The sequence below is a fragment of the Cryptomeria japonica genome, chromosome 4, assembly GCF_030272615.1.
Source record: "Cryptomeria japonica chromosome 4, Sugi_1.0, whole genome shotgun sequence".
Taxonomy (NCBI): domain Eukaryota; kingdom Viridiplantae; phylum Streptophyta; class Pinopsida; order Cupressales; family Cupressaceae; genus Cryptomeria; species Cryptomeria japonica.
In genome coordinates, this window is record NC_081408.1 from 163007681 (window position 1) to 163020844 (window position 13164).

General features: G+C 39.3%; 1 protein-coding gene across 8 annotated transcripts in view; it reads left to right on the top strand.

The window, feature by feature from the left end:
• The window catches only part of LOC131068546 (protein CHROMATIN REMODELING 35), a 162158-nt gene extending 152360 nt beyond the window's left edge, over positions 1 to 9798 (top strand). For all 8 annotated transcript variants that reach the window (XM_058003750.2, XM_058003748.2, XM_058003744.2 and 5 more), the window contains one exon: positions 7506 to 9798. In XM_058003750.2, coding sequence (XP_057859733.2) covers positions 7506 to 9332 — 1827 coding nt within the window. In that variant the 3' untranslated portion in view covers positions 9333 to 9798. The remainder of the gene's footprint in view (positions 1 to 7505) is intronic.
• Positions 9799 to 13164: the final 3366 nt, after the last annotated feature.

Consider the following 13164-nt stretch of genomic DNA (forward strand, 5'->3'; position numbering starts at 1 on the left):
TGTAATACCCTATGTGTCCTAGGAAGGATTTGACTCTCGTGACATCTGTCGGTGCCTCCATCTCCACTATCACTCGAATCTTGTCTGGGTCAGTCTTGAGTCCAGCCTTACACACACTGTGTCCTAATAGCTTCCCTTGAGGCACCATGAATCTGCATTTTTTGGGGTTGAGTGCTAGGGGAGCTCGCCTGCGTCTCTCCATGCATTCGCCAAGTGCGGCCAGATGTGTATCTTGGTTACTGTAGATGGACCAGTCGTCAAGGAATGCCCTGAAGTTCCCTACTGACATTTTTTCAAATATGTGAAGGATTATCCGTGGAAATGTCGCTGGTGCGTTGCATAATCCAAACGACATTCGATTATACGCGTACATGCCATCCTCCACTGTGAAGGTGGTTTTTAATTTGTCTTCTTTGGCGATGGATATCTGGTTATACCCAGAAAATCCATCCATGAATGAATAAATTTCATGACCGACCACTTCTTCCAAGATGCTATCCGTAAATGGTATTGGAAACGGTTCTTTTATGGTGATTGCGTTAAGGCATCTGAAATCCACGCTGATTCGGATTTGGTTTGCCTCCTTTTTAAGGGAGATCACTATGGGCGACACCCACTCGCTGGTCTGCACTTTAAAAATAATCTTGGCTTTGAGCATACGTTCAATTTCATCATTCACTCTCGCCACATCGTTTTTATTCATTCTGTACGACCTCTTCCGTACAGGTACGACACCAGGTACGAGTGAAATTTGGTGTACGCATAGTTGTGGCGGCACCCCTTTGAGGTCCTTATACGTCCAAGCGAATACATCCTTGTATTCCATGAATATTTTAAACGTGGTGGCTTTCAGGGCTGTATTCCAGTCGTCGCCAACCAGGATGTTCCTTGGCTCTGCTTCCATGCCGAGGTTTGTAGGTTTTATGGACTCTTCGTACCAGATTGGTTTCGTCATGTCAAACCTGTGCGCTGGTACTTCGTTGACCGGGGCATCCCCTTCGGTGTATTCCCCGTACACTGGCGGAAATTCGTTCTCGTCCGATTCCTCGTCAACCTGCAACATGTTGCACCCATATAGTAGCTCGTAGTCATCCATTTGCCAGTGGAAGAGCCCATTAAGGGAATTGGTCTCGTCCTCGGAACATCCTTGGATTCCCAGGACACCTTCCTCATTGGGTTCCCTTCCGTACTTTCCTCCGTCAACTCCACCCTCACCGTCTGATTCCGATTCTGACGCGAGTTCTTCGCTCATAAGTTGTGTTTTCAGGTCGATAATAAATTTTCTCTCGGCTTTCTCCATTGACAACATGTTATGCTTCCAGTTGTGATTCACTCTGGCTGCCACCAACCACCCTCTGCCTAGAATGGCGTCGTATCCTTTCTTGGCGAGCGGAATCACCACGAAGTTGAGGACAAATGGTTGTGTTCCGATGGTCACTTGTTGCGCCATGAGCGTTCCAAGTGGTTTGATACCATGTTGATCTGCTCCTAGTAAGTTGAAGGTTGACGGCCATAGTGTCGGCTTGCCAATCTGCTTCCAGGTTTCTTCCGGATCACTTTCACTCCTGACCCATTGTCGACAATAGTGTCAGTCAAAATGGTGCCAAGTATTCCCATTTCTGCCACCGCTGGGTGCCGGCCACTGTATAGTGTCAGGACCAATGGGTCTGTAGGTGTTCTGCCGGAAACATCTGTATTCTGGGTTGCCTGACTGTGCGGAGTTACTTGCACCGTACGTAGGAGTGCCGTACGTAATTGCGACATTGTTTCCAGGAGGTCCTTCATCTTCACGGGTACTTCAATCTGCAGCATTTGCTTCAGGATATTTTCTTCCGCCTCAGAGCGGGAAGTACTTACCGCTTCCTGGGTGCTCTCTTGTGCCAACATTTCCTTCACCACTTCAGCCTTGGCCTCCAGCGCCCGTTGCTTCTCTGTGCGAGGGTCCGAGTATGTGGCCTTCTTTGCCTGTGACTGTGTGATTGCCAATACCCGTTCCTTCGTCCTGTCAATGTTGAGCAGGTTCACTCCTGAGTTTGGGCAAGTTCCGTCGACGTGGTCTCCAGGCCCACACCATGTGCATAGTTTTTGTGGAGTTTCTTTTGAGGTGCATTCCCTGGCAAAGCGGCGCCATTGATTGCAGGCTCGACACTGGATCATTGGCCGTCCCTTTGCATCATATTGGATCCGGCTCCTATTATTATTATTGGTTTTCCCCCCTTGCCGGTTGTTCCGGTATCCGCCAGATGATGCACTATTGTTGGCGGTTTGCGAAGTTCCGACGACCGACTCTTCATGCGTGAAGAGAACTTGTTGGCTTCTGGTTTTCATATTGTAGGGACATTCCTTTGTCAAATGTCCCGCAATCTGACAAATGTCGCAGAAAGCCTTCTTGGGGCAGGACCCCTTGGTGTGTCCGTCACTCCTACAGTCGGTACACCACACATCGTTTTCTTCAGTCTTACTTGTGTTCCCCTTCATGGCTTTGAATTCTTTTAGCATTCGTTCCATGTCCTTTTGGAGAGCGTGCACCTTTTTACTCGATTCGCCACTGCGGTTGCTTTCCCTGTCAGAGTCTTCATCATCGTTAGATGAATATTTATTACTTTTCTTCTTCTTTGATGTTTTGTATTCGCTCTCTAGGTCCATCGCCCTATTATAGGCATCGTCATATGACGTCGGGGGTACAATTTTCATCTTTTTTCGTAGGGTGGATTTCAATGCTTCAACGAACCATCGTTTCTTCAATCCCTCTGCTGGTTGGCTTTCCATTTTACCCAGCAATTCCTTCAGCCTCCTGCTGTATGCTCGTACTGTCTCCTTGGTACCTTGTTTGGTACTGTATATCTCCGTTACAATTTCATTGTCATCACGGAGCAACCGAAACTCCTCCGTGAATTCCTTCTGTAGATTGGTCCACGTGGCCACTTTTTGCTTGTCCACATCGGAGTACCAATCTATGGCAACTCCACATAACGTGGTTGGGAACTGTTGTACCCAGTCATCCTGGTTTGTCACTCCGTTGGCGGACCAAATGGTTTCACATGTATGACAGTGCCGTAAGGGGTCTTCCTTGCCGTCCCCTGTGAACTTTGGCAATTTTTGTTTACTCGCCATCTCGGGTCGTCTTCCTGGGGGTGGCTGTGCCTGTGTCTGTGGCCCTGCGCTACTTCCTCCGACGCTTGTGGTGTGTCCTGCATGGGCGACTGGAGGTACGGTGTTTTGCCTTTAGTGTGTGGCACCTACACCCGTACGGTTGCCCTCTCCTTTGCTCTCACCCGCACCCACTCCTGGTTCCCGTTGGTGATCTTCACTCCGTGGTGTAAAGGATAAGTTTCTAAATTGATCCCGAGTCTCCTCGACTAGATTTCGCCGTAACCTTGTTTCTTCTAGAAACTCTTCGTGGCTCCGCGTCCTACGATGCTCTGGCGACGCGTAGAAATTTCCGTCGGCTTCTGCACCCTCCGTGACACTTCCTTGGTTCCCCTCGGGCCACCCTTCGGCAGGTCATCCTTCGGCAAGTTGCCTCAGCCTCTGTCTATGTTCTACTTGCTGCTCCAGAATCAAGGTCCTCTGCGCGGCCTCCCACTCGTCCGTTTCTGCTTTTTTATTTCTATCTTTATTCAATAGGTTGGGCATTAATTGTCGCACATTTCTTTAACCCACAATACATAAATCAAAACATGTCTTTTATTAATTCATTTACTCCAGTACAACTCGTGTCAATGACACTTTTATTTGAAAATAAAAAGTTCAAGGTTCAATTCTCTCCTGGCCTGGCGCCATCATGTTCCGTTTCCCGTCGGCTGTTTTCTTCGTAGTGTTGAAGGATTTGTTGGTGTCGCTCTTCTTGGGCAATCTCTTCCAGGCAACCCTGTTGTGCCAGCGATGCCTGTGCAAGCAACCGGGGGAGGTGGTTCATCAACCGGTTTACGACCGGGCTAACCTCCAGCGCTGTCCACACGGCACTTGGTGGGATTTCCGCCTCCGCCGCCTCTCGTCGGACGTAGGTCTAGATGGCTACCTGGAGCAGAATTGAAAATTCTCTCGTTGCCGTGTCTTCTCTTGTGTAAAGTTCTGTATGCGCGTCGTCGGCCTCTGGGTTTATTTCACCAATGGGTAGGCCCATCATGTCCGTACGCCATCCGCGTGTTCCGTTCCCGAGTACGTCTAGGCAACGGCGCCAAATGTTTACCCTCTCGGGTGAATAGTTAAAGCATAAAGTACGTAATGCAGAATAATGCCATAGATATCAGACGAGTATCAGATATGTTATTCCATTCATAATTCGTGTGTTGCAAGTTACATTCTGAAGTATATAAAGATACCAAGGGGGTGCGAGTGCCAACCGTCGCACTGCAACTACCACCCCTCAGCTGCCAACTAACAAACCCGATTACGACTTAATTAACTAGTGTTATTCCCGTATACAATAATGCGGCTAACAATTACTAAAGTGACTTTTAAAAATATTAAATATTTCAACATAGTCACTTAACCTTTATAACATAAATAATTGGTTAAGTTGTCTTTAAGTATACTTATTTGGACAACTTAAAATTAATTAATTAATTATTTCTACCTGAAAATTGGGACATTACAATTCTTCGACACATCAAACTTTACTATATTGCATATGTTGGTTAAACACTCTAAAATTGCTATTTTCTATTTTCATCAGCATTGCTTTTGGCCTCTTAAAAATTCTTGAAGATCATCTGTACATGGAGTTTTATGCGGTTCTGAAGGTCTTAAGTGGCACTGCCCCTTGACCACGCTAGGGGCGTTGCCTTCAGACCCCCATTGCACCCATTTGATTTTCCAAGGACGGTTTAAGTTTGTGTTTGCAAAGTACAAGTCATTGTCTACAATATAAGTTGGGAAGTTGTAAGCCTTTATCTTGGCAACCATCGGGTCCTTTAAATATATTGTATATTGTGAAGGAAAGTAGTTTGATGTTGTCAGGTCAACTCTTATCCTGGGTTGATCATCTCTGCTCTTTTTCTGTGCGATTAAAGACATTTTATTCCTGTATCTTGTACGCATTGTCATCTTTATTATTAGTTCATGTATTTAATTTATCAGATATAGCAGTAAACAGAGTTTACAACAGTGACATCAGGCTGTAAATTTCAGATTTTCAACTCCAATAAGTGCATTATAATTTTAGAATGAACGAAAGAAAGAAGTTACATTAATGTCCACGGATGACCAAAAGGGGAAGAACAAAAGAAAATAGATACAAAATTATCTTATAGTTTTAGAATGAATGAAAGAAAGAAATCACATTAACGTCCATGGATGACCAAAAGTGGAAGAACAAAAGAGAATAGATACAAAACTATTTTGATTTAATTTTTATATCATGTTTTTACTGTTTTGTCATTGTGATGAATACAATGAAAATATCAATTGAAATCCAATATTTTGTATATGATGTATATGATGATTGTCTTATGAATGCTATCATATGAATACCTGAAATTTTCTATATTTTTTTATTTTTTCCTATTTTTTTAATAGCCATCCTCTGTCTTCCTCATAAAAATTGCTCCTTCCTGTCGTCCCCAAAATGTGTCCCCTTGTCCCCATTCTACCCCGTCCCCAGAACGCAGGGTAACATAGCTAAAAGCCTAAAAGATAAAGTCTAGTAAGCCACCAAGTGGAAGATCGACTTACCACAAGAAGACAAAAAACACTAGAAGATGAAATAGCAAGTACACAAAATGCATTAGAATAAACATTAGGAATGCAAGGTTGAGACACCTTTTCACATTAAGATCCATATCAAGTTTCAACACAAATTTAGGGATAAGATCACAAGATCAATAGAAGTCCCTAGTGCAGAGCTGGTAGTTTTGAGAATATCTTCATGATAATATTCTATTTGGAGGCCAAAGTGGGGAATTCAGACCAGGAGATGAAGGGTCAAAACTTTCATTCCTTGGCTTCACAAACGACCCTGCCTGATGGTAAAATTATTATCTGCCTTTGAATGCTTTATTCCCATCAGCTATGCAAATGATAATAATTAGAAAGTGTCCGTTAGCCAAAAGTATGATATTGAGGCCCTGTCCAGCTGCTAGATCTCACTGGTCCATTCTTCGACAAACCTATTTCTGTTTATATATACATGAATCTACAGATGGGGTCATGACTACAGAGGTATGTGATATCTTGAGAAATAATTTCAGGGTTGATGACAACATGCAGTCTTTGCTTCACTCTTTCAGAGGCAACAATTAATTTTCTGGATGTGATCAGATTTTTGTAGCTTGGCCAGACACAACAGTGTGCAAGTGATCCTCAACACTCTGGTCTCATTGTTCTGCAAAGGGTTGACTGGGTCCTGCCTTTGTTTGTATAATGCTCAGGGATTGGGAAACTTTTGTGCTTCTGTGCACCCGAACCCTGAACTTCCTTCCAACTTGTTCTGCCAAGGCCTACCGGCTGGGATAGGGTCACAGAAATAAACAGCCTCATCAAAATACAGAAAACCTTAGCTCCATCCTGTCCAAACCAAACAGCCCTCATCACAAGCAGTTGATCTTATCTGTAGCTTTTATGAACCTTTAATTGGCATTTTCTTTTTTATAGTATACTGCCATTTTGAGGAGTATCTTTTAGAAATTCATTTGATTTCTTAATTATTATTACCTTCTAATATATAGAATTAATAATTCTGTTTTAATCTTAAAGAGCACTTCAGAGAACATTTTATTGCATAACTTCAATATTCTTGCTTCTTTTTATATCGATCTTTGATTATTGAGAGCATCTGTATGTAGTGTTTTTGCCTTTCGTATGCGGACTCTTATTAGCCCCTATCCATTCAAATTCGTGTTATGACTTTTGAAGTATTTGAGAAAGCTTTTATATCGGTTTCCTGTGGTTCCTTGTTGCTCATTTTCCCAAAGCAATATAGAATAAGTCTCACTCCTAGGGATTGACCAAGTTTCCATCATATCTTAGCTAATTCAATGTAAGCTCATTCATACCTCAATGAAATTGTGAAAACAAACTGTGTTCACTCCCTACATTATTACTTGAAATGTCTTCGGAAAGCTGTCTCATATTCCACAACTGCAATGCATAGTTGATTTACTACAATGAATGATGAACACTTGTGCTTCTTCAGACATTTCTTTTATCGTTTTCAAGTACTTACAAACCATTAAACCTTGTCTGTTTGAGACTTTACTGTAACTTCCTGTATGTTGGCAACATTTCACTCACTGTTTTTCAGTACCTAAAAACCATTAAACCTTGTCTGTTTTAGGTTTTCATGCTATGTATGAACTTTTTGATGCTTTGTTAGACGTCACTGTCCTTATTTCCAGTACCTTGAAGGTATTACATTTTTCTATTCAAGAGCTTTTTGTATAAACTGTAACTTTGTTGGAGTGAGCACCAATGTAGATGCAGAATTAATAACTTTTAATGGTGGTTAGTTGTTATTGTACTATATGTTAAAAGAGTGTCTTAAATATTCTGTTGAACTTGCGCAGGCTCGTAAATGGACAAAACATTCCAGGAATGTACCTAATAGAGACCTGGATACTGTTCTGAGTATTCATAATCAGACTTTTGACTCAAATAAGTCAGAGCAGAAAAGCCCTGTATTGAAGCTGGTTTTACATCCCCATCTTAGGAAGCACATGAAGTTGCATCAGGTTGAGGGATTTGATTTCCTACAGAAGAACCTTATAACAGAAGAGCCTGGCGGCTGTGTTTTGGCACATGCACCTGGTACAGGGAAAACGTTCCTTGTTATTAGTTTTATTCAGAGCTTTCTGACCAAGTACCCAGATGAGAGACCATTAATTGTTGCACCCAAAAGTATTTTGTGTTCTTGGATGACTGAATTTAAAAAATGGCAAGTGGAGGAGATCCCTGTGCACAACTTATATGAGAATATCACCAAGGCAGAAACATTGAGATGTAAGCAGCTTCAGACACTCCGAGAATGGAAAGAGAAAAAAAGCATTCTCCTTGTGAGTTATTCACAGTTCTCTAGCATAGTTTGTGAGAATGCAGAAAATGAAATGACAGCATGTTGTCAAAAAATCCTTCTCGAGGGTCCAGGACTGCTGGTTTTAGATGAGGGTCACTTCCCACGAAATAAAGACACTAACATACTAAATGCACTAACCCAAATACATACCAGGAGACGAATTTTATTGTCTGGAACACTCTACCAAAACAATATCAAAGAGCTCTTTAATCTTTTGGAGCTTATAAGGCCTGACATTCTACAACTGGACTCCTTTCAAGCAATGTTTAGACGGTTGATCACAAGTATTCCTGCAACTGAGATGTGTCAAAAGCTGCTCCACAAGAGACATTCTCAAGATCCACTGCGGAGAATCTTCTGCGAGGTGCTTGATTATGCACTAACGAGAAGCTCTGAAGAGGTGAAAATATCTGCTTTGCATGCTCTTCAAGAGTTGACTGCTCTATTTGTACACTACTATAAAGGAGACATACTGGAGGATTTGCCTGGACTGGTTGATTATACTGTCAAACTCGAATTAAATGAGAAACAAAAAGGAGCGCTTGATAAACTACGATTTGTGGTAAATCGAATGCGCAGAGATGTCATGTCTGGAGCAATATGCATACATCCTTCACTTTATGGGGTTTATGGGGAGAGCATTGAAGGATGGTTAGAATCAGATGGGAAAAACATTGGAAGTATGTGTACAAGTACTCGTGCAGAGGATCCAAATGATGGAGTGAAAACCAAGTTTGTACTCGACTTACTGTCCCTCTGTGAATTGACCAAGGAGAAACTCGTAGTTTTTAGTCAATACCTTCCACCTTTGTCTCTGTTAGAAAATATGATAGTGGCAGAAAAGAAATGGACCAAAAGTCGAGAGATTTTGAGATTGGATGGTGGTAATCATGCAGAAGTCAGGGGAAGTATAATTGAACAGTTTAACAATAGTCCCGATTCAAAGGTTCTGTTGGCCTCCATCAAGGCATGTGGAGAAGGCATTTGCCTCACAGCTGCTAGTCGTGTTGTAATATTGGATATTCCTTGGAACCATTCGATATCTAGACAGGCAATTAGTAGAGCTTACAGAATTGGTCAGAAAAAGAAGGTATATGCGTATCGCCTGGTTGCTGTAAAAACACAGGAAGAGTTGATTCATCAAGTTTCCTTGAGAAAGGAACTTATGTCAAAGATGGTTTTTGAAGGAAACAATCAATCTGAAGAATCAATCTCTCTTCTGGCTGAGGTAAATCAAGATGACTGTGAAGATATGTTCTTCCAAAGTGGTAGTCCTTTAAGGCAGAACCTCCATTCATTGTACAAGCAAATATTGGTGTAAACAGTAAAGGAGAATACACTGTACAGATTTTCTACCCAAGTTTTTCTTATACGCTTTATGAGCATTGACCTGGAGTAAAAGTAGACAAAGCTGTCAGTTTTCCTTTCCCACGTGTCCGGTTAATTGTTTTCTGCCTGTCACTAAATGTCTTCTCAGCAGTCAAACTTTCTTCGGCCGAGGGTTTTGTTTATATCCTGCTAAACTTGGGAAAGCTTTGAACTAAAAGCTGAACGGTTTTACTCGCTTGGCCTTTTCTCAGTTTGCTTTTGAATATCATGTCTGTTTTTGGGTTTTTGAAATATGAACCTTGCTGTATATTTCACGTTTTTTATCTATCGAAACAATGATTTATTATCGGCCATCTGAATTAGTACTGGATTCAATTTTGTATTTACAATAACATGTACACATATTTAGTCGTTGATTCTAATATACACGTGATTGTGTGCGTGGGGATGTTTGGTTCTTCTCGGTATTGTGGATACCAGTTTATTATGCTTTTTATGATGAGAACATTTGAGTGTGGCAATGCCTTTAAATTAAATGATTGTGTTTTCGCAAATAAAATGTCTTATAAAATCAAGGTTTGATTGTGTTAATATTTTAATGAGTGATTTTTAGCTTTTGAATTGTAGTTGATTTTTTTGACCAAATATTTGCGCGCATTAAAAATATGTTACCAGATATACGGAAGAAAATGGATTCATAAGATGTATTTTTTTTGTCATTATTTTTGTTAAAATAGGATTACCAACTATCCTCTTTATTTCTGTATTATCTGATTCGCCAGGGGACCGGCCAAAACTAGGTTTGGTTACCCTAAACGGGATTGGGGAGCTGTGTAATCTGTTACGCATTTATTCTAAAACTAAAATTATTTGTTTTAAATGTGTTTGTAAAATTTCTTGGTATAGGAATTAAAATGATAGTTCAAGCTCCACATGTCAACCAAATTTAAATAGATCTTAGTCCCCTTTGGAAACATATTGATATGATATAGTCAATTTCAATTGCTGGTGGTTAAATTTAAATTTAAATGGCTGTGATGTCAAGTATTCAAATTCATATTGTAAGGGTAAACCCATTTGTGTGTGGATTGTTTGGACTAGATATCAAGGTTTGCTTCGAAAAAGGAAATGTACCAGTGCCATTGAAACAAGTGATAACATATATTAACGAGTAAAAACAAATAGATAACATATAATCTATCTATTAGTGGGTCATAGGTTTTACAATTTTGGTGATCATCTCTGAGTGAGACAAGCTACAGTGAGAGAGCAATTATTCTGAGTGAGACAAGCTACAGTGAGAGAACAACTATTCTCTACTTATGCTCTTGTAGGGGCCCTTAACCCTAGTTGTCATCCTACTAAGTCAACCCTTGTTTTGATCTCAATATCTACTTATGCTCTTGTAGGCTTCATTTAAGTAGTGCAATCAATTTGTAATGCCTAATTGTACGTAAGGGAAACATAATTAAGTTCACCCCTATCAAATATCTACTATGGGGCTTCAATGGACACCCAAATTTCAACTTAGACCTCTTTGTATTTCAACATCAACATGCTATAATCTTAATTGTTTCATCCCATTATCCACAAGAAATAACCTTATCACAACCAATGAATAAAATTGATTAGAAGAGAGCTATATGATAATACATTCCTCCTCACAAATAAACATTTAATCATCAATATCAATAATGGCATATAATGATTGTAAATTTAGGCAAATAACATCATAACAAGTCACTACTCACAACACTTATATATAATGATTGTAAATTTAGGCAAATAACATCATAACAAGTCACTACTCACAACACTAATTGAAGTCTTTAAATGTTGTTCATACACCCATCTTCAATCCATAAAATAGATTAGAATAGATTATGTTTCTAGATTAATTTGGGTTCAACCTTTTAGATCACACTCTTGTTCCATCACGAGTATAATATAGAGCCAAGCAATCAAAGCATAAAAAATTGAAGACATGCTTTATAAAAAGATGGGGGGAGGAATGAGAAAGATGCACGTGGTTTAGAAGAAAAAGACAAAATATTCATATTAAAATGAAAAAATAAACAAAATCTAACTAAAGGAAAGGAATACAAAACTAAGAATAAGAAAGTACTAGATAAATAAAAGAAAATAAATGTAACAATTTTTTGAATGGGTTATAAAAAAGAAAGCTATAATTATATAATTATTATTTTAATACAAAACATGAAAAAAAGAAGTTAAAATATAACTCAAGATAAAAATATATAATTATAAAAATAAATTGATAGTTAAAATATATCGCAAGATATAATTATTAAAATAAAATAATAATTGATAAAGAAGGAAAAATTGACTAGAAATATAAAAAAATTAATTAAGAAACTAAATGTTTGTGTGCACACACTAACTCTAAAAAAAAGAGGCTATAAAATAATGAAAAAGTTAAAATAAAAAATAAGACCATGAGGGGAAGTAAAGAGGGGTATTGAAAAAGTTAAAATGAAAAATAAGACCATGAGGGGAAGTAAAGAGGGGAAATGGGAAATGGGCAAAGGGGGAGAATGCAAGGGATACTCCCTATAGGAGGGCGGTGAAGCATGTTGAAGTTGGGTAGAGATGAAAAGAAACCCAAAATAAGTGAAGGAAAATCTTGAGGGGAAACTAGAGTGGGGAGAAAGCACTCACCAGGTTAAGGAAACAAGAAGAAGGAGAAAGTAGAGGGAGAAGGTAGAGGAGGTTTAATATTTAAGGTTGGATAACATGGTCTGTCACAAGACATTGAGACACCAACCATCGTCATAGTTGAGGTTAGTGGGGTAGTTATTGATTTCATTTTCTTCCTTGAGTTTTCTTTTGAAGATGTCTTCTTTGAACACCATCGGCATAGTTGAGGTTAGTGGGGTAGTTATAGATTTCATTTGCTTCCTTGAGTTTTCTTTTGAAGATGTCTTATTTGAACAAGACTTGGGTGTTTTCTAAGAGTCTTAAATTGATGAACTCTTAAATCAACCCTGCTGACCATTCCTGTCAACCAAACACCATATTTGTTTAGAAAACACCCAAGTTTTGCTAAGAAAACATGTTCTTGAAAAGAAATCTCAAGGAAGCAATTTAAATACTTAATCACCTCACTAACATCAATCGTGGTGATGGTTGGTGTCTTTGTGTCTTGTGATAGCCTGTATTATCTAATCTTAAATATTTAACTTCCTCCTACCTTGGCGTGCCCCTTGCCCCTTCTTCTCTCCTTGTAGTTTCCTTAACTTAAGGACTGCTTTCTCCCACCCTATTTCCCCCTCTACCTTTTCCCTCTCTTTTTTAGGATTATTTCCTTCTCTCCCTAGCCTCACAAGTTTCACCCTCTTCCTACTCTCTCCCCTATATCATCCGACTTTTCCCTTTTCCTATTTCCCCTTCTTTCTCTTTTTTTAAGGTTTTTCCCTCATAGTCCTATTTTTCATTTTAGCTTTTCTATGTTTAATTTCACTTAATTTGAGCCTTTCTTTTCTTAATTTTTTATCACCTCCCCCCTCTCTCTCTACACACATACACACACATTCACATTCGGATTCACATATACTTATTCTCTTTCTTATTCATAGGCATAGTTTCTTAGTTTCTTATTTAATTTTTTTATATTTTTAATTATTTTTGCTTCTTTTTCAATTATTATTTTAGTTTTATAATTATAATTATAGCTTGTGATATATATTAACTATCAATTTATTTTATAATTATATATTTATATCTTGGGTCATGTTTTAACCTTTTTTCGTGTTTAGTATTTTAAAATGTAATTATATAATTATAGCTTTCTTTTTTATAACCTA